Source organism: Geotrypetes seraphini, chromosome 3, assembly GCF_902459505.1.
Source record: "Geotrypetes seraphini chromosome 3, aGeoSer1.1, whole genome shotgun sequence".
Taxonomy (NCBI): Eukaryota; Metazoa; Chordata; class Amphibia; order Gymnophiona; family Dermophiidae; genus Geotrypetes; species Geotrypetes seraphini.
The window spans coordinates 54,505,633-54,533,403 of NC_047086.1; the positions used below are offsets into that span (position 1 = coordinate 54,505,633).

Consider the following 27,771-nt stretch of genomic DNA (forward strand, 5'->3'; position numbering starts at 1 on the left):
TGGTCAAACCCATGTGGAGTACCACAAGGATCACCATTATCACCCATATTATTTAACCTCTTCATAGCATCCCTAGGCATAACCCTAGACGCCCTAAACACAGTATCATTCAGCTACGCGGATGACATAACTATCCTCCTCCCCTTTAATATTCAAGACCCATTATCCACAAACCACCTGAAAATAATAATGGAAACGGTAGAAAAATGGATGTCAAGTCATAAACTAAAACTGAACTCGGAAAAAACTAAATTCCTACTACTAGAGAAGGAAAAAAAACCATCTCTCACAGAACTAGTATTAAATACAATCAAGTACCCAATGCAAAGTACACTCAAGATCCTGGGAATACAACTAGACAGAAACTGCACAATGCAGTCTCAAATCCACAAAATCATCCAAAGAGCTTTCTTCACAATACGTAACCTAAGAAAAATAAGAAAATTCTTCAACAAAGATCAATACAAGATATTAGTACAATCCCTAGTACTAAGTATTGTAGATTACTGTAACAGCCTATACCTATCATGCCCAAACTATATGATAAAACAATTACAGACAGTTCAGAACACAGCCCTCAGAATCATCTACTCACTCGGCAAATATGACCACATCACCAAAGCATACCTAGACTCACACTGGCTACCAATAAAAGCAAGATCCCAGTTCAAATTCTACTGTCTACTATACAAAGTAATACATGGAACAGCCCCCAGCTACCTAAACAACAGACTACACCGTAACCTCTCACACAGACTAAGGAGAACTCAGAGCCTATTCATTCACCCCCCTCTCAAAGGAACACGACGAAAGAAACTATACGACAGCCTTTTAGCGACACAGGCAGCAAAGATCGATACTACCATCACCAATCTACTGACCAAATCTATAGACATTAAAGTATTCCGAAAAGAAATCAAAACTCATCTCTTCAAAAAACACTTCCCATCATCATAACCTCACAAAAGTATTAGAAAATGCTCTCACGACCACCTCCATCACCACCACCAGCAACACCCTGAATCCGGACAGTATTATCTCTATTCGTCTAAACAACCTATCACTATCTACTACCTGCTATCAATTTCTCCTGGAAAAGTCCAGACTAACAATTGTAACTGGACACACTCTTGATTACATGTACTGCAATGCTACTGGAAATGTCCAGTCCTCTAACTTGTAATCCGCTTAGAACCGCAAGGCACAAGCGGAATAGAAATCACTAATGTAATGTAATGTAATGTAATTTGTGAGTAAAAATTAGGGTTAACACCAGTTAAACTAAGTTTCAAGTTTTAATGTACAACAAATCAAAATTTGACTTAAGCAGCTGTTTTCAGCATCGTTATTAATAACTTCAACAGGTTTCATTTAATAAGTCAGTCTTTTTCTTCTCTTTCTTTGTTTTATTAAAAAAGAATTTTATAAACAAGTGTGACAATTTAAGTAAAATCGCAGGCACACATTACCGTATTTTCCCCATATATAGGCCGCGGCCTATATATGGATTTTGCAAGCCGGCCTAGTGGGCGAGGCTTGCAAAACTGGGGCAGCCTATACAAGTTTTAAGGTAAAGTGGAGGGGATGATTTTTTTAACTTGAATAGGCCGCCCCAGTTACTGGCTAATACAGTTACAGCTAATACAATGGGGCGACTTTTCTACCAGTTTTTAAACTCGTATAGACATTTTTTGCGGCCTATAAATCGGGGTGGCCTATATGTGGAGAAATACGGTAGTTATAATTAGTTTTCAAGCCAATTCTGTATATGACAGAGGCGAAAATCACCTATTTCTAGTGTCTGTTATAGAATGAAACATAAGCAGTTTTCAAAGGTTTTCTTTCCTTCCTTTGATGCTAAAACAAATGGCAATTTTAGAATTACAGTTTTAATTCATGTTTCCATTAGTGATTAATAGAAGAGATGTGTAAAGGTATGATTAACAGAAGAGATATATCCCCTGAGGAAACTTGGCAGTGAAACGAATAGGTAGCTGACGGGCTTAAGATAAGTGCTCTTCTTTATTGGTTTTTCTGCAATGTATACTGTACACCAGATTGTTAAATATTAGCCTGAATATAGCAAAACAATGCTTATACAGGACCTACGATAAACACTTCACCCCAGGAAGGACACGAAGAACAAATATAGTGGGTGTTTGAGGTCTTGGAGAGAGAAACCATTTGAACTTAGTACCAATTTGATCTCAGACAGTTGACATTAAAATGTACAAACCATTCAAAGCTATATGTATATTATCTCATATTTATTGCTTAGAACATGTCACTCCTCTTCTAATACGCTATCTTCGGTTACTAGTTGCATTTCAGATTAAAAATAAAATTTTTGACCTAAGTTTCAAAGTTTTGTTCACCTTAGCTTACTCATATTTGATTTTACGAGGGTCATTTCATAAATAATGCACACTATTTTAAAAAAAATTTACATGTTTTATTTTTTTTCAAGTATTTCTTTACAATCCTTCAATATAGTCTACCTACTTTGCAATGACCGAGTCCCAACGTCCGGGAAACTTCAAGACACTGTTTTGTTCAGTTGCCAAATAGCTCGGGTACTGGCGGAAGAAAGCTCTTTCAGAGATGTAAAACGATGTCCACACATAGGTTGTTTCAACTTTGGAAAAAGGTCGAAGTCTGGTGGACTCATGTCTGGACGGTAGGGAGCATGAGTAAACACCTCCCAGCCATATTCGCATAGTTTTTCAATGACGAGTGGAGAGTTCCATCTTCCCCACAACCAAAAAAATTTTGATGAGCTCAATCAAAAGTCAAACAATTGATGATTTTTGCTTATGATCATGAAGGCATCATCATCACTGACAAAGTACAATGTTGGAGAAATGTCACAGCAGTGTATTATCGTGATTTTTTGCAAAAAATGTGCTGAAAAATGCACAAAACCTGACCTCAGTTGCCCTTGGCTGGGCCACTTATTCTTCACAACAACGTTTGCCTGCACATAGGGAATGTCTTTGAAAAACTACACAAATACGGCTGGGAGGTGTTACCTCATGCTCCCTACAGTCCAGACATGTGACCACCAGACTTTGACCTTTTTCAAAAGTTGAAACAACCTATGGACATCATGTTTCATCTCTGGAAGAGCTTTCTTCCGCCAGTACCTGAGCCATTCGACAACTGAACTAAACCAGTGTCTTGGATGGAATAGTGAAGCTTCCCGGACGCTGGGACTCGGTCATTGCAAAGCAGGGAGACTACTGTATTAGAGAGCTGCACGTGAACGGGGATGATGGGGATCCCGCGGGTTCCCCCTTTGGGTCACGGGGATCCCATGGGGATGCCCACTAGGGTCGCGGGGATCCCATGGGGATGCCCCTTAGGGTCGCGGGGATCCCATGGGGACGCCTCCTAGGATTGCGGGGATCAATGCAACTCGAGCTATGAGTCTCGTCTTCTTTTTCCTACCTGCCCTGCCGCAGCACACAGCCGACCGGAAGTCTTCCCTGATGTCAGCGCTGACGTCGGAGGGAGGGCTTAAGCAAAGCCCTCCCTCCGACGTCAGCGCTGACATCGGGGAAGACTTCCGGTCGGCTATGTGTGCTGGGGCAGTGCAAGCAGGAAATAGAAGACGAGCCTTGCGGCTCAAGCTCCATTTTGCTGGTAATTTGCTTGCAGATGAGGGCTGGGAGGCGGAACACAAAAGGGGGGAGGGAGTGCATTTTTGGACACAAGGCATGAACTTGGGAAAGAGGATGGAGGAAGGGAGGGAAAGAGATGCTGAGGTGGGGGAGGGAGTGCGTTTTTGGACACAAGGCATGAACTTGGGAAAGAGGAAGGGAGGGAAAGAGATGCTGAGGTGGGGGAGGGAATGCGTTTTTGGACACAGAAGGCATGGACTTGGGAGAGAGAAAGGGAGGGAAACCCTTAAAGGGTTAACCCTTAGAGGGTTAAGCCAAGGGAACCTGTCACCAGGAGTGGGATCCCTAGGATAGTAGACTTGGGGGTGGGTCAGTAGAGTGGGCAGACCTGATGGGCTATGGCCCTTATCTGCCGTCATCTTCTATGTTTCTATGTTTACACGGAAATGGAAGAAAGGAGAATTTTTGGTCATAGGGAGGGAGTGAGGTACAGATGAGAGAGAGAAATATTGTGGTGGAAAGGGAACAGTGGGACAGATTAAAATGGATGCAAGAGGGAGGAATGCTGGACATAGTGGTGAAGGGAATGGAGGGAGAGATGTGGCATGGTGCTGGAGAGGGGTGATAGATGGAGAAATGTTGGGCATGGGGCTGGCGGGCAGGCATGAAAGATGAGAAAGAAATAAATGCTGGACCATGGTAGGAGGAACCAATGGACAGCAACAGAAGAATTTACAGAAGATGGGAAAGCTGAAAAAAGAAACTGGGACCAACTTTATGGAAAAATAAGTCTCCAAACAACAAAGGTAAAAAACGGAATTTATTGACTAAAATATGTTAGCTTTGGGAAATATATATAGCAGATGTCTTTGTATTGTGTTCAAAAGAAAAGGAAATACATTTCTGGTTTTATTTCTACAGTGTTGAAGTACTTGCTGACCCTTGCTGTGACTGGTGGGGATCCCCAAGCACCGCCAGCAGAGGACCTCCTCTAGAGACGGCCAGAACTCCCCTCCACCAAGCACAGCAGTCACTGGCAGCATCTATGAGCCACTGAGGTGCCAGCATCTGTGACTCAGGGACGCTACTGTTGCCTGCCAAGCTTGGCAAAAGGAACCCCCAGCCAACTGCAAAGAAGTCCTCAGCTGACAGCTTGGGGGTTCTCATCAGCTGAGTATTTATATTTTATATTTACATTAGAGGCTCTGGTAGAAACCCGTTTACAAAGTATGTAGTCTTCCCAATTAATATTTCCAAATTAATAAAGTCTCTGCTTATTTGTAAATGGGTTTCTACCAGAGCCTTTAATTCAGTAGCATAATTAAATGAAATAACTATTTCTGAAGTTTATAGGGACGTGTGGGGACGGAGGGGATGGGTGGGGATGGAAGGATTCCTCACGGGGATGGGTGGGATTCCTCACAGAGATGGGTGGGATTTCTGTCCCCGCGCAACTCTCTATACTGTATATTGAAGGATTGTAAAGAAATAAAACATGTAAATTAAAAAAAATAGTGTGTACTATTTATGAAATGACCCTCGTACTTATACTTCCACTGTGGAAGTATAAGTATGTCTTCGTACTCCAGGTCCACTGTGGAATAACAACGATTTCTATTTGTCTATTTCCTCAGCAATAAGGCTTTGCCTTGAATCCAATTGTAAATGTACTTTTTCACATTTCAGACCTGCCCTCTGGAATTTGCTTCCTTTAACATTACATTCCAAACTATTCATTGCCAAAATTTGAAATTGCCCTTAAAACATTTCTCTTTACTCTGGCTCTGGTGGCCAAAGTAACTGTAATGCTCAATGCTTTACACCCCTTCACTACCCCCCCCCCCCCCCCCCCACTATCTGCTCCTTGTCTTCTTTCTATCCTATTATGGAGTTCTTTTCTATTTCAGACTTTATTAATAATAACTTTATTCTTTTATACCGCCATAACCAAAAGTTCTAGGCGGTTTACACATTATTGTTAACTGCCATGTTGGCATGACTAGAAATAATGCAAATTAAATCAATAAATATAATAGTTTATAGTTTATTTAATTTTTGATTAAACGCTTTTTCGTTTCTTCAAAGCGTTGTACAGAATATAAAATAACATTACAGCAAAAAAGAAAATATAACATTTAGAACAAACTTTCTATAAACTACATAACTGACTATAGAACGTACTAGGTAATTATGGGCTGGCATGCAATAAACACAAATGGTAAAGGGGAAAGAAATACAATTGGTAAAGTAAATGAAAGAAACATTTAAGGTAAACACAAAAGGAATTAGGGAAATGGGCATGAATTAAAAACAAATATTATTTAATCTCTAAAATGAGCCCCTTTTTTTTTTTTCAGTTAAAAGCGTCGTTAAAAAGGAAACATTTTAAGTTGCTTTTAAATTTTTTAAAGTTTTTTTCCATTTTTAAATATAGTGGAAGAGCGTTCCAGATTGTAGGGGCTGTAACTGAAAAAATTGAGGTACGGCGTGTGCCAATATTTTTTAGGGAAGGAATATTGAGGTTAAATTGAGATAAAACACTTCACAGATCGAATCCAGCAAAGGAGATGGTTTGGATAGGCTGGAGTGAGCTTCAACGGCAACTCCAGTAGCTGGAACCTAAGGACAGTACCGGGTAGATTTCTAAGGTCTATGGCCCAGAAATAACAAAGAAAAAAAGACATTTTAATTTAATCATGAAATTGTAATGCATGTAATTACAGGGCACACTGGATGGACCATGCACATCTTTATCTGCAATCATTTACTATGTTACTTCAAATTTTAATGTATTTTGATGTAACTAGAGTCAACTATATCAAAATAATCTTTCATTGAGTATAGATCTAAAAATATAAAGGTGATATTATATGGGAAAAAGTATGAAGTCCATTAATTGTGGCAGAATTATAAGAGCAAACTATTTTCTGACCCTGTGCTGGGGCCACAGGACCGTATTTTCTGTAGACCTAATTTTGGAAAGTTATAATTAGTCAAGGCAAACCTCTTATTATGAAAAGAGTAGACCTTATTACAATATAGAAGCTGATCGAATTTCTGTTTCAGCACTGAAGCTGGCCCAAAATTTATATTTGGACTTGTTTCAGCTCTAGCGAAAAATGCCAGTGCATTTTCAGCTGAAAATGAAACAGTGCTGTGTCTCAAAGTTCCCTTGTCTTCTGCATTGAACAGAAGCAGCCATTGCTCCCCCCAAAAAGAAATAGCCTCCACTCCCTCCTCCCCCCCCCATCACTGAACAATTGCTGGTCTAGTGGTGTAGTTGGTGCAGGAGCAATTACCAGTTACTCCTGCCTATGCAAGCTCCCCTACCATGAGACTGCCACTAGATGTCGCAATAGCCATGTTGACATTGGAGCAGACATGACTGGGGATTGTTTTTGCCCCATGCTATTACATCCACCAGTACCTGTAAGATAAGACCAGAAGGACCTTTGGATGGGTGAGAGGGGAGCACTGGCGGTTGGGTGTTTGGAAGGAGGGCTTCTCCTGTTCGGGAGAAGGGCCATATTGCTGAAACCCAGGGACAAATTTTGATTGCAGATTTGATTTTGGCTGAATGAAAAAATTGGTGTCAGTTACCCTCTATTACAATATTTAACTTTCAATACAGAATCAAATGGGTTAATTTAGCAATCACTGTAAATTCACTACAACTATCATAGTTGCCAATATATCACTAGTTTCAAGTTTATTAGGATTTTATATACCGCCTATCAAGGTTATCTAAGCGGTTTTTACAATCATGTACTCAAGCATTTTCCCTCTCTGTCCCGGTGGGCTCACAATCTATCTAAAGTACCTGGGGCTATGGAGGATTAAGTGACTTGCCCAGGGTCACAAGGAGCAGCGCAGGGTTTGAACCCACAACCCCAGAGTACTGAGGCTGTAGATCCAACCACTGCGCCACACACAGAGTTGAAAAAGAAAATCTTCTAATCCCATTAAGTACCTGGTTTCTCTCGGACATCAGGAAGTCTATATGCCCTCCAGTTATTCCCAGTTCAATATAGGTCTTTACTAGGCGAAGATCTGCACTGTTGCCTTGAAAAGATGAAAAAGCAAAGTTTTTATTGTGCAGAAAAATCAAAATCATGCTAATCTAATCACACCTAGTTCTCAGATTGGCCAAAAACGCCATTAAAAGAATCATTAAATGGAAATCCATTTGCTTTGACCAAAATAGAATGTACAATTCAGCCACATGTCAAAGAGAAAAAGAGAAACCAACAAAAAAATCCCCTCTTAACAGTTCTATGGCTTGCATCCTGTAAAACATATCAAATAGTTACTGTATGATCATTCTGCATCTTCAAAGGCCCAGTACAAATCTGGATTTGACAACAGGCATACTAAGACTATTTATTTATTTTACACTTATACTACTATAATTGTACAGCCATTTACTGCCTACAAGCTGTCATTGTCAACTTTTCTCCTCCTCCTTCCAGCATGGTCTGTGGAGGTCTACAGAGCATCTGTTTGATCCTCAACTCTCCTTGTGATATGTGGAATGGATATTGATCTGGGATGGCAGGAAGAGAGTAGCAATGATGTCTCAGGATTTGTCTTCTTGCTCTGCTAACTGGCCTTGACTGATGATACATTAAACTGGAAAGGACATTGCACTGTTCAAAACAGAAGCTGGCTGTCCACTTTTTCCCCCTTCCTCAATTCCAGGCCTTCTCTTTCCTCTCCTTCCTTCCATCCCAGATTCACAATACTTCAAATTTTATTTTTTTAACATGTTCCACCCTTTCCATCTCTTTACCTCTTCTCTTTTCTACCCATCTCTAGCCTTCTCTCCTTTCTCTCTCCATCTCTAAGATGTCTACCTTGTCCTAATACTTGAGGTCCTTTGTCCTCATGCAGAAAAAACTATACAGACATAAGGGCTAGAAAACTCCTTTGAGATATCAGGGAATGCGTAACTTGCTTAGACAAATATTTTCAAAACTTTTAAAGACAGCGTTGAGCTGTTTAAATTGCTGAACAGCCAGATAGTATCCGCCCCTTTCCCTCTCTGATTGACGCTGCCTGATTTAAAAACCAGAGCGGGAAGTTCTTTCTCCCTGCATCTAAAGCTGACAACGTTGCCTCGGATGTGGGAGCTTGCTCCGCCCCTTTCCCTCTCTAGTTGATGCTGCCTGATTTAAAGGCAGCACCTAATGGCATGCCGCCAATTGGTGCGCCATCTTAAGGCTCAGGTCAAAGGCACACTCACCTTAACATGGCAACTTTGTGCGGTGACTGGGGAGAAATTTGGCTGAGGGTTTTTATAACTGCTTATTAGGGAAAGCAATATTGCCTTTTTAATTATTTTAGTTGTTTTAGTTTTATAACAACAGGCACAATGCAACTCTTAATGTTATTGATACTTTATTTGTTGTATGGAAAATTAAGGGAGGTTAGTACGTTGTCACCCAAATATCTCCCAATATATACAATACATATGTCACAAAGATCTAATACCTTCCCATTTTCTCCGCGATCATTTATATCCTTTAAGGAGGAGGGACCTTCCCTATAGATACCCGCGTGAACAATTTCCATTTTATATGCACTGTTAGGAGGCGCCCAACTAGATAGACGTCTATCTAAATTGAACAACAAGCTCAATTAAGCTTTTTAATCAGCAATAATTGAAATCTAGGCGCCTATGAAGAAAGAACGATTCTGTAACAAGGTGCCTCTAAAAATTTAGGCGGCCTTAAAAAAAAAGATGCTATGCATGTTAGGCGTAGGTGTGGCTACGTGTTAGGTGCCTTGTTGCAGAATCAATGCTCTTAAACATGCTTAAGTGCTCCCATGGAAGCTTAAATTTTAGTTGTGCTTTGAGCCATATTTATTGGGCGCCTACAAAATAGGTGCCCAAATAGGCACCATTCAGCGCGATTCACTAAACAGTAGCCGACTGTACTTGAATTGCGCTGAACGGCACCTAACATTTGGGTGCTCCTTTTAGAATTTTTCCCTCAGAGCACTGATATTTTGCATGTATCATACACACAAAATATCAGGCCAATAAAAAAAAAAAAATGAAAAAAGCCCCCTCCAACACACAAAAGCCCCCCCCCCCAAAAAGGCAGGAGGGATGCAAACTCCCTCCTGCCATCGGTGCTCCTTCCTCTCACCCACCCCAACCCCAAAACAAAAGGCAGGAGGGATGCCCACTCCCTCCTGCCATCGGCACCCCCAACTCCCCCCCAACTTAAATATGGCAGGAGGTATGCCAACTCCCTCCTTCCACCTGCCGCTGCAATCATACTAATGGCAGGAGGGATACCAATTCCCTCCTGCCGTCAGAACCCTCCACTGCCGTGACATCAAACTAATATGGCAGGAGGGATGCCAACTCCCTCCTGCTGTTGGAACCCCCCCTCCCCAGTACCTTTAAGTTGGGAGCAGGAGGGGTGCTCAGTCCCTCCTCCAGGCCTCCTCCGATGGTGAATGCGGGCCTTAGGGTCTGCCCTGGTGCATCATGTGATGCACGGGGAGGGGCCTAAGGCCATGATTGGCTCAGGCACCTCAGGCTCCTCCCTTGGGAGGGGCCTTAGGCGCCTGAGCCAATCAGGGACTTCCTTAGAGAGGAGCCTAAGGAAGTCCCCAATTGCACAAAACAATGGCCAATCAGGGACTTCCTTAGACTTAGAGAGTCAACATCCCTCCTGTTCCATGCATCTAACACCTTTTCTGTAAAAAAGTATTTCCTTAGATTACTCCAGAGCCTATTAACTTCATCCTATGCCTTCTCATTGCAGAGTTTCCTTTCAAATGAAAGACTCGACTCATGCACATTTACATTACATAGGTATTTAAACATCTCCCCTCTCCCATCTTTCCTTCAAAGTATACAGATTGAGATCTTTAAGTCTGTCCCCATACGCCTTATGATGAAGACCACATACCATTTTAGTAGCTTTCCTCTGGACTGATTCCATCCTTTTTATATCTTTTTGAAGGTGCAGCCTCCAGAATTGTAAACAATATTCTAAATGAGGTCTCACCAAAGTCTTATACAGGGGCATCAATACCTCCTTCTTCTTACTGGCAATACCTCTACCTATGCACCCTATAATCCTTCTACCTTTCGCCGTCACCTTTTCAACCTGTTTTGCCACCTTAAGGTCATCACATACAATCACACCCAAGTCCCGCTCTGTCGTGCACATAAGTTCTTTACCCCCTAATCTGTACCGTTCCCTCGGGTTTTTGCAGCCCAAATGCATGACCTTGCATTTCTTAGCATTAAATTTTAGCTGCCAAATTTCAGGCCATTCATCAAGCTTTGCTAGGTCTTTCTTCATGTTATTCACACCATCCGGTGTGTCTACTCTATTGCAGATTTGGGTTTCATCCACAAAGAGGCAAATCTTACCCGACAACCGTTCAACAATATCGTTTATATAAATGTTAAAAAGAACAGGCCCAAGAACAGAACCTTGAGGCACACATCTTTCCTCAGAGCAATCTCCCTTGATTACTACCTTATGTCACCTTCCACTCAACCAGTTCTTGATACAGCCCATTTTGGGACCCATTCCAAGGGCACTCAGTTTATTTATTAGATTTCTGTGTGGAACACTGTCAAAGGCTTTGCTAAAATCTAAATACACCACATCTAGCGCACATCCTCTATCCAATTCTCTGGTCACCCAGTCAAAGAAATTGATTAGATTTGTCTGACAAGACCTAACTCTAGTGAATCCACAGGATTCCAGAAACATGACCATTCTCTGTTTTAAAAGTGTTTCCATTAATTTGCTTACAACTGAAGTCAGACTTACTGGCCTGTAATTCCCTACTTCTTCCTTACTTCCACTTTTGTGGAGAGGGACTACATTCACCCTTCTCCAGTCCTCTGGTACCACTCCCGACTTTAGAGACTCACTGAAAAGATCAGTCAGTGGAGCTATCAGAACTTCCCTAAGCTCCTTCAGCACCTTAGAATGTACACCATCCGGCTCCATCGCTTTGTCTACCTATATTTAGCTAGCTCCTCATGAACACAAACCTCTGAAAATCGATCAGGGTCTATTACTCCTCCATCCCTATTCACGTTTGTCTTCTGCGGTCCTGCTCCTTGCACTTCAGCCGTGAACACAGAACAGAGGGTAAAGGGTTTTTGTTCAGATCATTAAACTTATTATTTTAATTTTAAATGTATACACAACCAAAGGAAGAAACCATCAATAATTAAAAGGGAGATAATCTCAAGGAGAGAGTTAGTCCCTATAATATTCTGTACAAGCTATGAACAGGCCTAAAGTTCAGAAGGTCCTAATGAATTTTTGTCCCATTGGGATAAGACAAGTATCAATATTTTGGATAGCTTAGCCCCAAAACAAAAACAAACAACAAAAATCATTCTTACAAACTAAGAAATTGGTATAACAATGATCTTCATAATATGAAACTTATGGTTAGGATATTAGAACGAATTTGGATAAAATCAGGGAAACAAACTGGTCGCGATAATTGGAGAAAGCAGGGCATTATGTGGTTTGTTTAGAGCAGGGGTGTCAAAGTCCCTCCTCGAGGGCCGCAATTCTAAACTAAACTAAACTAAATCTTGGGTTTATATACCGCATCATCTCCACAAAGTGGAGCTCGACACGGTTTACAGGGTTTGGGATAGAACGGAACTCCAATGGAATTATATAAGCAAGTAAGAAGAGAGGTTAGGGCTTAGAGTACCAGAGAGGGGAAGAGGTTACATTTTGGAGAAGAGCCAAGTCTTCAGATGCTTACGGAATAGTAGAAGGGAGCTCAAGTTACAAAGAGGGGAAGAGAGACTATTCCAGAGCTGAGTGATTCTAAAGGGGAGGGAGGACCCAAATTTACCAATGAGGGAGATGCCTTTTAAGGAGGGGTAGGACAATTTTAGTTTTTGCGTGGATCTAGTGGAAATTGGATTTGAGGAATTCCAGGATAAAGGAATAAGAGGAGGAAGGATGCCGTGAAGGATCTTGAAGGTTAGGCAGGCACATTTAAAGTGGACCCTGGAGATAACAGGAAGCCAGTGGAGCTTGGGTAGGAGTGGTGAGACATGGTCAAATTTACTTTTTGAGAAGATAAGCTTAGCCGCGGTGTTCTGGATTAGTTGGAGTCTATGGAGGCTTTTCTTTGTTAAGCTTAGGTAAATGGAATTGCAATAATCCAATCTGGAGAGGATGATGGATTGAACGAGGAAGGCAAAGTATTTTTGGTGGAAGCAGGACCTTACTTTCCTCAGCATGTGAAGGCTGCAAAAGCATTTTTTTATCAGGGAGTTGAGGTGGTCGTTGAAGGATAGTGAGGAGTCAATGGTGATGCCCAGAACTTTGCTAGAGAACTCCAATTGTAGAGAGGAACCTGTGGACAATGGGATGGAGGTGGGAAGTTGGTCTAGTTTAGGGCCAAGCCAAAGTAGTTTCATTTTGGACTCATTCAGTTTCATTTGCACAGTGAGGGCCCAGGATTGAAGGTTGGTTATGCATGAGGAGATGTTCGCTGCGAGATTAGTGAGGTTCGCGTCGGTCTCGAGGAGGACCAGGATATCGTCGGCATAAGTGTAAAGTATTTCTAGGGGGGATAGGTGAAGGAGATTCAGGGAAGACATATAAATGTTGAAGAGGATAGGAGATAGGGGGGAACCTTGTGGGACTCCACATGTCGGTTTCCATGGGGAGGATGAGGTGCCATTCTTGGTAACGGTGTAAGAGCGAGAACGTAAGAAGTTCAAGAACCAGTCAAGGACTGTGAAGCTAACGCCTATCTCAGAGAGTTGGAAGATTAGAATGTCATGATGGACAACGTCAAAAGCTGCAGAGAGGTCGAATTGAAGGAGAACGGCAAATTTTTTGTGAGAGTGAAGTTGTTGAACCTTAGAGATTAGGGAAGCCAGGAGGGATTCAGTACTGAAGTTTGGTCTGAAGCCATATTGATAGGGTAGAAGAATAGAGAATCTTTTAGGGTTTCCCCAATGAATATGCATGATATCTATTTGCATGCACTGCTTTCATTGCATGCTAATACATCTCATGCATATTCATTGGAGAAATCCTGAAAACCTGACTTTGACATCCCTGGTTCAGAGTGATTTCAATTACCCCAACATTGACTGGTTAATTGTTACATCAAGGAATGTTAGGGAGGTAAATTCCTAGACGGGCCCGGTGATTTGTCCTTTTTTAATTTTTCTATCTGCCTGTGTACATCCTCAAGGCTTACTTCAATGGATGTTAATTTTTCTGCTTGGTCTCCTTTGAAGATTTGTTCAGGTTCCGGTATGTTAGATGTGTCTTCTTTTGTAAATACTGACGAAAATAACATGTTTAGTCTTTCCGCCACTTCTTTCTCCTCCTTCACCACTCCCTTCCTATCTCAGTCATCCAGCGGTCCCACCTCCTCCCTAGCCGGCTGTTTCCCTTTAACATATCTGAAGAACAGTTTGAAATTTTGTGCTTCCCTGGCTAGCCTCTCTTCATATTCTCTTTTTGCTTTTCTAACCACAAGGTGACATTCTTTTTGATACTTCCTGTGTTCTTTCCAGTTCTCCTCAGTTTTGCCCTTTTTCCATTTCTTGAATGAATTCTTCTTATCACCTATTGCTTTCTTCACTTCTTTAGTTATCCACGCCGGGTCTTTTGTTCGGCTCTTTTTGCATCCTTTTCTAAATCTGGGGATATACAGATTTTGTGCCTCACTCACCGTGTCCTTGAGTAAACACCAGGCTTGTTCTACAGTCTGCGATTTCTTTGAGCTGTTCCTAAGTTTCTTCTTTGCCAATACTCTCATCGCTTCATAGTTTCCTTTCTTGAAGTTAAAAGTTGTCGCTGTGGTTCTCTTTCCCTTCAGTATTCCTACTTCAACTTTGAACTTGATCGCTGTTTCCCACTTTTCTGAAGAATAATCTCATGACAGAATTGAGGTCCTGTTCAAATATAAAGTTGACAATCAATGAAGCTCTCTCCTTGATATCTGAAAAAGAATTCTCCAAAACTACCATAAGATTATGTAAATCAGTATCACCAAGTAGATTCTCACTCATAGGTACAAGCTTCTCTTTGAAACAGGTAGGTAATAAGACTTATTTATGAGTGGAATCAGGCCAGGTGGAAAATTCAAATTTTCCATAAGGAATTTTTTAAAGACCTCAATTGGTGACATAGCTGAAATTTTTGGCCAGTTCAAAATTCTCAAATTCAATCGGTGATTATAATTTTCAATCATTTTTCCCCCCTCCTCTCCCCCAGAGAAGGAATCATCACTCTGCATGTCTGCTGGACAGGATGGTGCAAAGATCAGTGGCAGCGATAAAGATGTTTGTAGGTCCGCAGTCTCGAGTACTCTCTCACTCGGGACCGATTCGGAGATCTGCTGCCGCTGGAATGACCGGGGTTCAGTGGGGTTCCACGGCTCAAGGAAACGGAGCATTTGCTTGCACTGCTCTCACTGTTCCCTTCCTCTTAATATGCGACATGGCTGTGAGGAAAAGGGTGCAGCGTCCCAGAATAACTTTAAAGCAGGTAAAGCAGAAAAATCCAGCAGAGCAATGGTCGTGCCACTGCTAGACATCTGCCATCTTAGATTTGTCCCCCCTAGACAAACATGATTTAATGGTACAGAGTCAGAATGGGTTCAGCCGAGGGAGATCTTGCCTCATCAATTTGCTTGACTTCTTTGAAGGTGTGAAGAAACATGTGGATAAAGATGAGCCGGTAGATTTTCAGAAAGCTTTTAACAAAGTTCCTCTTGAGAGACTCCTGAGAAAATTAAAGTGTCATGGGATAGGTGGTAAAATTCAGTTGTGGATTAGGAATTGGTTATCAGATAGAAAACAGAGAGTAGGGTTAAACGGTAATTTCTCTCAATGGAGAAGAGTAAACAGTGGAGTGCCACAGGGATCTGTACTGGGACCGGTGCTATTTAACTTATTTATAAATGATCTGGAAATTGGAATGATGAGTGAAGTGATTAAATTTACAGATGACACTAAACTGCTCAAACTTGTTAAAGCACTTGCAGATTGTGAAAAATTACAGGCAGACTGTAGGAAATTGGAAGACTGAACATAAGAATTGCCGCTGCTGGGTCAGACCAGTGATCTATCATGCCCAGCAGTCCGCTCACGCGGCAGCTCCCAGGTCAAAGACCAGTACCCTAACTGAGACTAGCCCTACCAGTGCACTTCTTGTTCAGCAGGAACCTGTCCAACCCCGTCTTGAATCCCTAGAGGGTGCTCTCCCCTACGACAGACTCTGGAAGAGCGTTCCAGTTTTCCACCACTCTCTGGGTGAAGAAGAACTTCCTTACGTTCGTCCGGAATCTATCTCCTTTCAACTTTAGAGAGTGCCCTCTCGTTCTCCCTACCTTGGAGAGGGTGAACAACCTGTCCTTATCTACTAAGTCTATCCCCTTCAGTACCTTGAATGTTTTGATCATGTCCCCTCTCAATCTCCTTTGTTCGAGGGAGAAGAGGCCCAGTTTCTCCAATCTTTCATTGTACTGCAGCTCCTCCAACCCCTTAACCATTTTGGTTGCTCTTCTCTGGACCCTCTCCTTCTTCATGTACGGCGACCAGTGCTGTACGCAGTACTCCAGGTGAGGGCACACCATGGCCAGGTACAATGGTATGATAACCTTCTCCGATCTGTTCACGATCCCCTTCTTTATCATTCCTAGCATTCTGTTTTCCATTTTTGCTGCCGCCGCACATTGCACAGACGGCTTCATCGACTTGTCGATCAGAACTCCCAGGTTTCTTTCCTGGTAGGTCTCTCCAAGTACTGCCCCGGACATCCTGTATTCATGCCTGAGATTTTTGTTACCAACATGCATCACTTTACACTTATCCACGTTGAACCTCATCTGCCATGTCAATGCCCATTCCTCGAGCTTGATTATGTCACGTTGCAGATCTTCGCAGTCCCCCTGTGTCTTCACTACTCTGAATAACTTCGTATTGTCCGCAAATTTAATATGAACTTTAATGTGGACAAATGCAAAGTGATGCACATTAGGAAGAACAACCCAAAACACAGTTGCTAGGATGTTAGGGTCCACCTCGGGGGTTAGCGTCCAAGAAAACGATCTGGGTGTCATTGTAGACAATTCGATGAAACCTTCCGCCCAATGTGCAGCAGTGGCCAAAAAAGCAAACAAGATGCTAGGAATTATTAAAAAAGAAATGGTTAACAAGATTAAGAATGTTATAATGCCTCTGTATTGCTTCATGGTGAGACCTCACCTGGAGTATTGTGTTCATTTCTGGTCTCCTTATCTCAAGAAAGATATAGCGGCACTAGAAAAGGTTCAAAGAAGAAGGACTAAGATGATAATGGGGATGGAACTCTTCTCGTATGAGGAAAGACTAAAAAGATTAGAACTGTTCAGCATAGAAAAGAGACAGCTGAGGAGAGATATGATTGAAGTCTACAAAAACCTGAGTGGAGTAGAACAGGTACAAGTGGATCGATTTTTCACACCATCAAAAATTACAAAGACTAGGGGACACTTAATGAAGTTACAGGGAAATACTTTTAAAACCAATAGGAGGAAATATTTTTTCACTCGGAGAATAGTTAAGCTCTGGAACGCATTGCCAGAGGTTGTAGTAAGAGTGGATAGCATAGCTTATTTTAAGAAAGATTTGGACAATTTCCTGGAGGAAGAGTCCATAGTTTGTTATTGAGACAGACATGGGGGAAGCCACTTCCCTCCATTCCTTAAATATTAGCTAGCTAATATTAGCTGTGAGAATATACTGGCTGCTTGTTCTGGGAGAAAGCACAGTTGCTTACCTGTAACAGATGTTATCCAGGGACAGCAGGCAGATATTCTCATAGATGAGCGACATCATCCACGAAGCCCCGGTATGGAAGGTGCAAAAGTGTACTCTTACTTTTAACTTCTTTAGAATTCTTGAGACTGCCCGTATCGCGCTTGTGCCTGTGCCTTCCTGCTCAATGTCGGCTCAAGGGACCATCAGTTCAGTAAAAAAGCTAAGAAGCCAACTAGGGGAGGTGGGAGGGCTCTGAGAATATCTGCCTACTGTCTCTAGATAACACCTGTTACAGGTACGTAACTGTGCTTTATCCCAGAACAAGCAGGCAGTATATTCTCACAGCTAATATTTAAGGGATGGAGGGAAGTTGGCATCTAAACTGAAAATAAATTTTGAAGAACTGCTTGGCCAAACTGACTATCCCATCTGGAATGGTTCTCCAGACAGGAGTGGGATGTGAAAGTATTAATTGAAGACCAGGTTGCGGTTTTACATATTTCCTCAATGGGAGTGAAACGTAGATAAGCTACTAAAATTGCCATTGCTCTAACTTTATGTGCTGTGACGCAACCCTCCAGCAGTAGCCCAGCCCGAGCATAGTTATTTTGGTTCGATCCAGGTAATAAACTAAAGCACATTTATAGTCCAATGTGTGGAACGCAGCTTCACCAAGGTGAGAATGTGGTTTCAGGAAGAAGACAGGCAGAACTATAGACTGGTTGAGATGAAATTCTGATACTACTTTAAGTAGGAATTTTGGATGAGTATGAAGGACAACTCCATCATGATAGAATGTTGTAGAGGGGGATCTGAGACATGTGCTTGTGGTTCACTAACTTGGCATGCAGAAGTGATGCAGACTAAGAAAATTACTTTCATAGTGAGGTGCTTCAGAGATGAAGATGCAAGTTTTTCCAATGGCTTCAATATAATGGACAGAACAACATTGAAGTACCAAGCAACTGGAGGAAGTCCGATTAGAGATTTGGCATGAAAGAGGCATTTCATTAATATAGAAACCTAGCGGGTGCATACCTAAGCGTTTATTGTTCAAAAGTATATGAAAAACACTGATAGCACTGAGATGCACCCTTACTGAAGTCATCTTTAGACCAGAGTTGGAGCGATGCAAAAAATAATTCAAAACTGATGATAAAGGACATTTGTCCAGAGGTAATGTTTGTTGGTGAGTGACACCAGAGAGTAAAATGAGTCCATTTCAAATGGTAACAACATTGTATGGATGGTTTCCTGGAAGCATCTATTATCGTTGATATTGGAGCAGAGAGATCAAATTCATTTAATCATTTGGAGAGAGGTACCAGGCTGTGAGTGCTAAGGAATGCAAATTTGGGATGGAGAAAAAACCCTTCATTCTGAATCCGCAGATCTGAAAAAATCCATAGCGGAATGGGTTCCCTAACACTGTTGAAGGAGAAGGGAAAACCAGGGTTACCTTGGCCACCTTGGCACTATAAGAATCATGGCAGCCAGCTACTGTATCAATTTGAACATAGTCTTCCCTATTAGAGGAATTAGAGGGAATGCACAGAGAAATTTGTTCATCTAATCTAGCAGAAATGCATCAGATTCCAGACGATGGGGTGAATACAGTCTAGAACAAAAGTCTGGAAGTTTGTGATTGCTGGGAGAAGCAAAATGGTCTATATGTGGGTTTCTCCAGGTTGAGAAGATCTGATGAAATACCGAACTAAGTAACACTCACGAGGCTGAAGGAATCTGCTCAGTCTGTCTGCTAGATACACAGCTTTGAGAAAGATGTTGCATGGAATGGCCGAATACCAGATCTATATTACTTCCCATGCATCCTTGCTTGTTTATACAGTACATGGCTACTTGATTGTCTGTCCTGATCAATATTATTTGGTTGAAAAGGCAATCTTGGAAAGTTTGAATCACGTTGCTAATTGCACGTAGTTCTAATAGATTAATGTAAAAAGATTTTCCTTCAACAATCCAAGTGCCCTGACTGTGAAGGCCATGTATAGGTGGGCTCCCCACCCATGCATGGAAGCATCTGTTAGTATCTTCTGATGAGGAGGAACATGGAACAGTAGGTCTCTGGAGAGGTTCATTGGGTTCAACCACCACTGAAGGGACTTACAGAGTGGGGAGGTGACCTTGAGTTGATGGGTAAGTGGATCTGTGGCTTGCAACCACTGAGAGGCACGAGGAAGCTAAGCACAAGTTTGAGTTGTGTCCAGAAGAGCCACAATGAATTCCAAGCTCTGGATTAGTTAGAGATTGGACTTTTGGTACTTGACTGTAAATCCTAGAGGTTCTAGAAGATGTATGGCTGAGTTGATGGCTGTCTAAGCAGCTTGAGGTGACAACACCTTTATCAACCAGCCGTAAGAGTGGAGTGTTGCAGCTACTACAACTAAACACTTTGTGAATACTTGAGGTGCTGATGCTAGGCCAAAAGGACTGTATTGGAGATGAGCTCCTATTTGAAAGCGTAGATATTTTCTGTGGACTGGAAGAATGGGGCCAGTTGTTCTTCTCGAGAAGGGGATACAAGGTTCCTAGGAAGATCATGTGGAATTTTTCTTTGACCAGGTATTTGTTGAGATCACAGAGATCGAAGATTGGGTGTAAACCTCCAGTTTTTTCTGGTATGAGGAAGTATTTGGAGTAGAACCCTGAGGAGGTACTGGTTCGATGGCACTGAGTTGCAGAAGAGCCAAATGTTCTTGATTAAGGAAGGAGGTATGCTGAGGATTAAAAGAGCACTCTTTTGGTGGTTTGTTTGGGGGGAGGAGGGGTGTTTCTCATAGTCAAAGAGCGTAGCCTTCTTTCACTACAATTAAAACCGAGGTGTTAGTTGTGATGAGAGACCAATGTTGGTGATAGTAGGTGAGTCAACCTCCAATGGGGTGGGGAGGGAGCTGAGACGGAAGAGCGATGGTTAAGGTCTCTAGAAATGAGTCAAAAGGACTGAGTTGATCTTTGTTGAGATTACATCTGAGGTTTTTGAGAACACTATTGTCTAGGGCATTTCTAAGCTGGAGCCCTAGAAGTTGAAGCTGGCTGAGTACATCATCACTTGTAAAAAGTAGATGGATACCTAGGATTATAAAAATGTCAATGTTGCTGGGGTTTTGTTGATTTAGAGGCTGATAGAGTGGTCATACTTTGTTCATGCCTGGTGATTTTCTGAGTGGCTTCCTCAATCTTGTCCCTGAACAGTTCATCTTCTAAACAAGGGATATTGGCCTGACAGTCTTGAACATTCGGATTCAGGTCTAACACTCAAAGCCATGCTTGCCATCTCATAACTATAGAAAATGCTGAGTGACATCGAAGGCATCAAACACAGACCTAGCCATGACTTTTCTAGCTTCAATGAGGTCATATGTTGTTTGTTGGAAGTCAGCTTGCTGGGCACTTGAAATGTATTGTTCAAAGTGGGCAAGGTGTTGTACCAATTGCTTGAAGTAAAACATCAAATAAAAATTGTAACTGAAAATGCGACTGGTGAGCATGAAGTTTAGAAACATAGAAACAGACGGCAGATAAGGGCCACGGCCTATCCAGTCTGCCCACCCCAATAACCCTCCCCTACCTTTCTCTGTGAAGAGATCCCACGTGACGATCCCATTTTGTCTTAAAATCAGGCACGCTGCTGGCCTCAATTACCTGTAGTGGAAGACTATTCCAGCGATCAACCACCCTTTCGGTGAAGAAGTATTTTCTCGTGTCACCGTGCAGTTTCCCACCCCTGATTTTCCACGGATTCCCTCTTGTTGCCGTGGGACCTTTGAAAAAGAAGATATCCTCTTCCACCTCGATACGGCCCGTGAGATATTTGAACGTCTTGATCATGTCTCCCCTCTCTCTGCGTTCGAGTGAGTATAGCTGCAATTTATCCAGCCGTTCCTCATACGGGAGATCCTTGAGTCCCGAGACCATCCGGGTGGCCATTCGCTGGACCGACTCAAGTCTCAGCACATCTTTGCGGTAATGCAGCCTCCAGAACTGTACACAGTATTCCAGAGAGGTCACACCATGGATCTATACAATGGCATAATGACTTTAGGCTCATGGCTGACGAAACTCCTAAGTATACAACCTATGATTTGTCTAGCCTTAGATGAAGCTTTCTCCACTTGCTTGGCAGTCTTCATGTCCTCACTGATGATCAGATTTTGACGAACCTCATTCTCTCTTGGTGGAATCTGCTCTAAAAAAGTGTTATCCAGTTCCAGAACATACGCTAGTACTCCACCAGGTAGAGAAGGCCGTACCTTAGACAAATTTGGCCGTCGGCTTTCTTAATCATTCCTAGCATTCTGTTTGCCCTTTTCACCGCCACCACCGCACATTGCACAAACTGTTTCATTGACTTGTCTACAAATACTTCCAAGTCTCTTTCCTGTTTCCTGGGGGCTCGCTCCGAGTATAGCATTGGACTTCCTGTATTCGTGCATATGATTCTTGTTACCGACATGCATCACCTTGCACTTATCCACGTTGAACCTCTTGCCATTTCGCGGTCCATTCCTTGAGCGTATTTATGTCTCGTCGTAGATCTTTGCAATCCTTCTGTGTCCTTACTACTCTGAATAACTTTGTATCGTCCGCAAATTTAATCACCTCACTCATCATGCCAATTTATAGGTCGTTTATAAATATGTTGAAGAGTGTTACTCTATGCTTGGAAGCCCAAATGCTGTTTCGATAGGTGAAAATGATTGGACTCTATAAAGGGAATCTAACTTCCTTGCTGCCATTGGAATAAGTAAGGGCATTTCCCAGGGCATCCAGACCTTCGCTTCCTGGCTCACATCTTCAATTGAAAAAACAAACTTCCTGTTGGCTTCTGATGTCATCACATCGAATGTCAGGTGCCCCCAATGATTCACAATGCAGTTGAAGGCTTTCTGAGACAGTGACCAATCCCCCGGGATCCAGGGTTTTCCGGCTAAGGAAATCCGCTTGCAGATTGTCCACTCCTGCCATATGCACTGCTTAGAGCACCAGAAGGTGGGCCTCCACCTATCGAAACAGCATTTGGGCTTCCAAGCATAGAATAACACTCTTCAACATATTTATAAACGACCTAGAAATTGGCATGATGAGTGAGGTGATTAAATTTGCAGACGATACAAAGTTATTCAGAGTAGTAAGGACACAGAAGGATTGCAAAGATCTACGATGAGACATAAATACGCTCAAGGAATGGACCGCAAAATGGCAAGAGGTTCAGCGTGGATAAGTGCAAGGTGATGCATGTCGGTAACAAGAATCAAATGCACGAATACAGGAAGTCCAATGCTATACTCGGAGAGAGCCCCCAGGAAAGAGACTTGGAAGTATTTGTAGACAAGTCAATGAAACCATCCGTGCAATGCGCGGTGGTGGCGGCGAAAAGGGCAAACAGAATGCTAGGAATGATTAAGAAGGGTATCACAAACAGATCTGTAAAGGTTATCATGCTGTTATACCGGGCCATGGTATGCCCCCACCTGGAACACTGTGTCCAACACTGGTCGCCATACATGAAAAAGGACATGGTACTACTCGAAAGGGTCCAGAGAAGATTGACAAAAATGGTTAAGAAACTGGGCCTCTTCTCCCTTAAAAAGAGAAGATTAAGAGGGAACATGATCGAAACATTCAAGTTACTGAAGGGAATTGACTTAGTAGAGAAAGAGAGATTGTTCACCCTCTCCAAGGTGAAGAGAATGAGAGGGCACTTGCTAAAGTTAGAAGGGAAAGGATTCCATACAAATGTAAGGAAGTTCTTCTTCACCCAGAGAGTGGTAGAAATCTGGAACACTCTCCTGGAGGCTATTATAGGGGAAAGCACCCTTCAGGGATTCAAGACAAGGTTGGATAATTTCCTACTGGAACAAAGCATATGCAAGTAAGGCTAGACGCAAATAGGGCACTGGTCTTTGACCTAATGGGCCGCTGTATGAACGGACTACTGGTTACGATGGACCACTGGACTGACCCCACAGCAGCAAATCTTATGTTCTTATGGTGTCCCCCTAGTAATTGGCATAGGCTATTGCTATCACACTGTCCGAGAAAATCCGTACCACTTTGTTCTGTAACGTGCTCCTGAACTCCTGGAACACCAGGCAGATGGCCCAAAGTTCCAAACAGTTGATCAAGCACGTCTTTTGAGGAGGGGGTCAGCAATATGCCACTCTACCATGTAGGCTGGTGTCCATCACCAGAGTCACCCATGAAGAGATGTGGATGGGAATTCCTCTGGAGAGAGACTGGGGCTTCAACAACCAGGCTAGACTGCAATGAGCTTCTGCTGTCCAAGGAAACTGCTGGTGAAGCACATCCCTCTGTGGACACCATAGGGAAAGGAGCAAATCCTGAAGCGGACATAAGTGTGCTCTTGCTCAGGGGACTTCATCCATAGTCGCAACCATTGATCCCAGAACAAGCAGATAATGCTAGGCCCTTGAAGCAGACTCACTCCAAAACTCCCAGACCCGATGCAGAAGCTTCTCTCTGTGGGCTTCCAGGAGGAATACTGTTTTTCCTTGTGTCGAACTGGATTTCCAGATACTCCGAGATCTGAATCAGCTCCAGGTGGCTTTTCTAAAAGTTGACCACCCAAGCCCAGTTTCTTCAGAAGTTGAATTACTTAGTGAACCACTAGTCTGCCTTTGGATTTGGACTGAGCTGTGATTAGCCAATCATCCAGGTATGGATAGACTTTTATGTTCTCTCTGCACAGATGTGCTGCAATCACCACCATTATCTTGGTGAAGGTCCATGGCATCGTGGCCAGTTTGAAGGGCAAGGCCGATAACTGGAAGTGTTGCTCTAGCACATGGTACCACAAAAACTTCCTATGCTCTGGAAAAATAGGAATGTGCAGATAGATCTCTTCAAATCTAGGGAGGCGAGAAATTTCCCTGGCGCCATCTGGTGTCTCCATTTGGAAAGGTTATCTTAGACACATAAAAACATGACGGCAGATAAAAGCTAAATGGACCATCCAGTCTGTTCATACCCAGTAACCATTATCTCTTCCTCTCTCTGAGAGATCCCATGTGCCTAGCCCAGGCTTTCTTGAATTCAGAAACAGTATCTGGCTCCAACACCTCTTCCGGGAGACTGTTCCATGCATCTACCACCCTTTCTGTGAGGGCTGCATTCACTAATTTGAGGTCTAGAATTTGCCTCCTGAGCAATAAAATATATTGAGTATATGCCAGAGCCCAAGTTTTCCTCTGGTATGGGCTCTATGGCTTCCAGATCCAGCAATCTTTGCACTGATGCTCTGACTTTAGCTGCCTGAGACCGTGGCTTCAAAGAACTTTTCATGAACAAAATCCAGCCTGTGGTCCTGGGCATTTTTTATTACCACACCACCCTCACTGGAAAGGGAGGCACACTTTGTAACATGCGCCACCAGTTAGTCCACTTTTTAAGGAACAAAAAGCTAGCAAAATTCAGCATCCATCAGAGAGAGCTTGCCATAGCTTTGGCCACCTGAAGGCTCTGGGTCCTCCCAAAGGTCTGTAAGCATTTGTGTAATGTCTTGATGAGAGGGAAAACAGGAGGTCTGTGCCTTAGTGCTGCTCATAACTAAGCACTGTGTGGCGGAAGACTGTGAAGTCTCTATCTTTAATTCCTGGAGGGATTCCGTGATCACTTCCATAAGCACTAAAGGCCTGTACACAGTTCGGTCCTCGCCTAGATCAGAGGCCTCCACCAGATCCAAATACAGCTCCCCTAGAGATGAAGCTGAATCTTCTACTACAGGGGACCCTGACTGGGAGAACAAAGGCAATGAAATGGAGCTCCTTTCATCCCAGTCATCCTTCTTGTGAATGGCACCATTGATGGGAAACTGTGCTCTTTGGGGGGAACCCCTGTGCTAGCAGAACTACGAACTCTGAGGGTTCCATGCGGCAGCTGTTAATCATATAAGGTTCAAACATCATATTGATGAATTAAAGGGGAAACCTCTGACTAGGACGTCCAGACAGCTCCTGTGGATGTTCCAGAGCTCCTTTCTGGGGTTTGACAACCGCATCATGGCTGTATCTCACCAGGGACGCACTTAGCGCTACTTCCTGGCTCAAATATGGATTGTTTCCCTGGCCCTTGGGTCAATCTGGGCACTAACACCCTACAAGGGACTAGAGGAGACTATGTCAGCAGCTCCTGCCACCCCCTCACGTGCCATGCAGCACATGGAGAACAGATGATTCTCATACAGCCATCAACCGCAAATTTGGCATGAATCCAAGGCATCCTGGACTGAAAAGTCTATTACACCAATTTTTAAGCAATATTGAAGTGTTTTAAGGCAGATAGAGGCTTTTATTTTCAAATCAGGAAATCCAAGATGGCTGCTGTGGCAGCAATTTTAGTACCAAAAATGGCCCAGGGTTTTAGAGGTGGGGGCACCTAGCTCTAACTCCAGAACCTTAAAAAAAAATTAGATTTAAAGATTCCCCTCCCTCCCCCCCCCACACACACAGATTTTGTTTGTCAGGCTGTCAGCCTGTTACTCACTGTGCCAAGCTGTGTGCTAGGAACTGCAGGTATGGAAGCTGCAAACAACTTACAGGGAGAACTTCTGTCTCAACAAGCGTGGAATCAGGACTGCTTGTGTCTTCCGATTGCCTCTCTGGCCCAATGAAACAGCTGGAGACCTCAACTCCCACCACATCAAGTGCACGCAAATAGGGGGAGGAATGAAGTCAGTCCAATCCTGGAAAACCTGCCACGGAGCCATGCAGCCTGTGCTCAAGTCCCCTGTGGCGAACCTGGGGCGAGCTTTGTTCTCAAGGGATCGGTCCCTGAGCCCCCAAACTATTAGTGCAGGCAGTCCAAATAGTTGCAATGCAAAACAGTTTGCCACCTGGAAGCAGACTCTTGACCTCAGAGTCTGTGCTCTCCTGCAGCCAGAGATGTTCCCAACAGTTAGTAAAAAATACAGAATTTTTAAAAAAGAAACATGAGCAGAAAAGACAAGCTCCTACCATCATGTTGTAGTAAGACAATTGAGGAATTGAACAATGGGAGGTGTAGCAAAAGAATGCTAATGAAGCAACCTACAAGAACTCTCATGAGGGGGTTGACTACCCACACATTCAGGAATGGAGTGTCTGTCGCACTATAACTGAATTTCTCTGCCTGGTCATGAAGTCCAGTCAATCTTTTCAAGTCTACATTTCTCATGTTTAAGAGCAAAATGCTTAAGAATGTTTGAGGATTTATTTGAAATAGTTCTCACAGCACGTTCCACGTTTTGTCGTTTCCCAACAGGTTACCATAACTCTACATTTGCAATACCAGCAAGAGTGAGGGAAAAGATCTAAGAATACTAAACAGGCAGAAACAGAAAGCTTACTATAGAAGAAATTGATCTGGGAATGACCAAACCCATACTCAAAACTAAATGAAGAGATCATTACAAAGAAACAGAAAGCTTCCAAGAGCAAGAAAAATTAAAATATTTTTAAATATGCCACCAGAAGTCATCAATGCTAGTGTTTGATACAATGGCATGGATTCTTGAGTATTTATTGTATCCTTGAAATGTAGCGTTACATACCATCCAGGCCATGGACACACACGATAAGATGGATTCCTTCTTCTGAACTTTCTTCCTCCTCCATGCTGAAATAAGGTACTGTGGAAGCTAGTCGAGGAACATCACTATATAAAAATCCAGGGAGCTTCAGCTGCCTCAGTTCCTCTTTAGCCTGTAGGAAACTGAAATAAAATAATAATTAAACATGACATATGTTAAGTTTGATTTCATTTATTATACTTGGATCACAAGACTAGCATATCCAGGAAAAACAACAAATAAACTAGAATAATTCTTAACTCTTGTTCTTTGAAAAAACAATAATCCATTGATCACATAATCTGCATGTCAGGTGACCATAACAGAAAAAAATGAAAGCAGAAGCCCTCCTTTTTGTTTCCAAACTTGCTGGCCTTCAAGTTACTGCACAGCTTATCAATCAACCACACAAACAGTTCCCATATGAGGTAGTAGGTAATGAGTGGATTGTTGTTTTGCTGTAAACTAAAATTATAACAGAATGAAAAGAATCCCTAGATAAAGGGAGGGCATCACGATCACAGAAAGCAAACAGAAACAAAGTGGAACAATTTTCTGAAGAGACTGTTTGAAAGAAGCTAGCTAAAGTTAAAGTATACAATTCAGTGGGGCCAGATAGGGTACATCAGAGGGTAATGAAGGAGTGAAGTACCTAATGGTTAGTTCAGCGGACTGCGATCCAGGGGAACTGGTTTTTATTCTTACTGAAGCTCCTTGTGACCATGGGCAAGTCACTTAACCCTCCATTGCCCCAAGTACAAAAACTTAAATTGTGAGCCCAC

General features: G+C 42.7%; 1 protein-coding gene across 6 annotated transcripts in view; it reads right to left on the reverse strand.

Annotated features, from left to right (window-relative positions):
* The window catches only part of FAM135A (family with sequence similarity 135 member A), a 277,151-nt gene that overhangs the window by 45,595 nt on the left and 203,785 nt on the right, over positions 1-27,771 (reverse strand). For all 6 annotated transcript variants that reach the window (XM_033936915.1, XM_033936914.1, XM_033936916.1 and 3 more), the window contains 2 exons: positions 26,972-27,132; positions 7,591-7,682 (listed from right to left, as the gene is read on the reverse strand). In XM_033936915.1, coding sequence (XP_033792806.1) covers positions 7,591-7,682; positions 26,972-27,132 — 253 coding nt within the window. The remainder of the gene's footprint in view (positions 1-7,590; positions 7,683-26,971; positions 27,133-27,771) is intronic.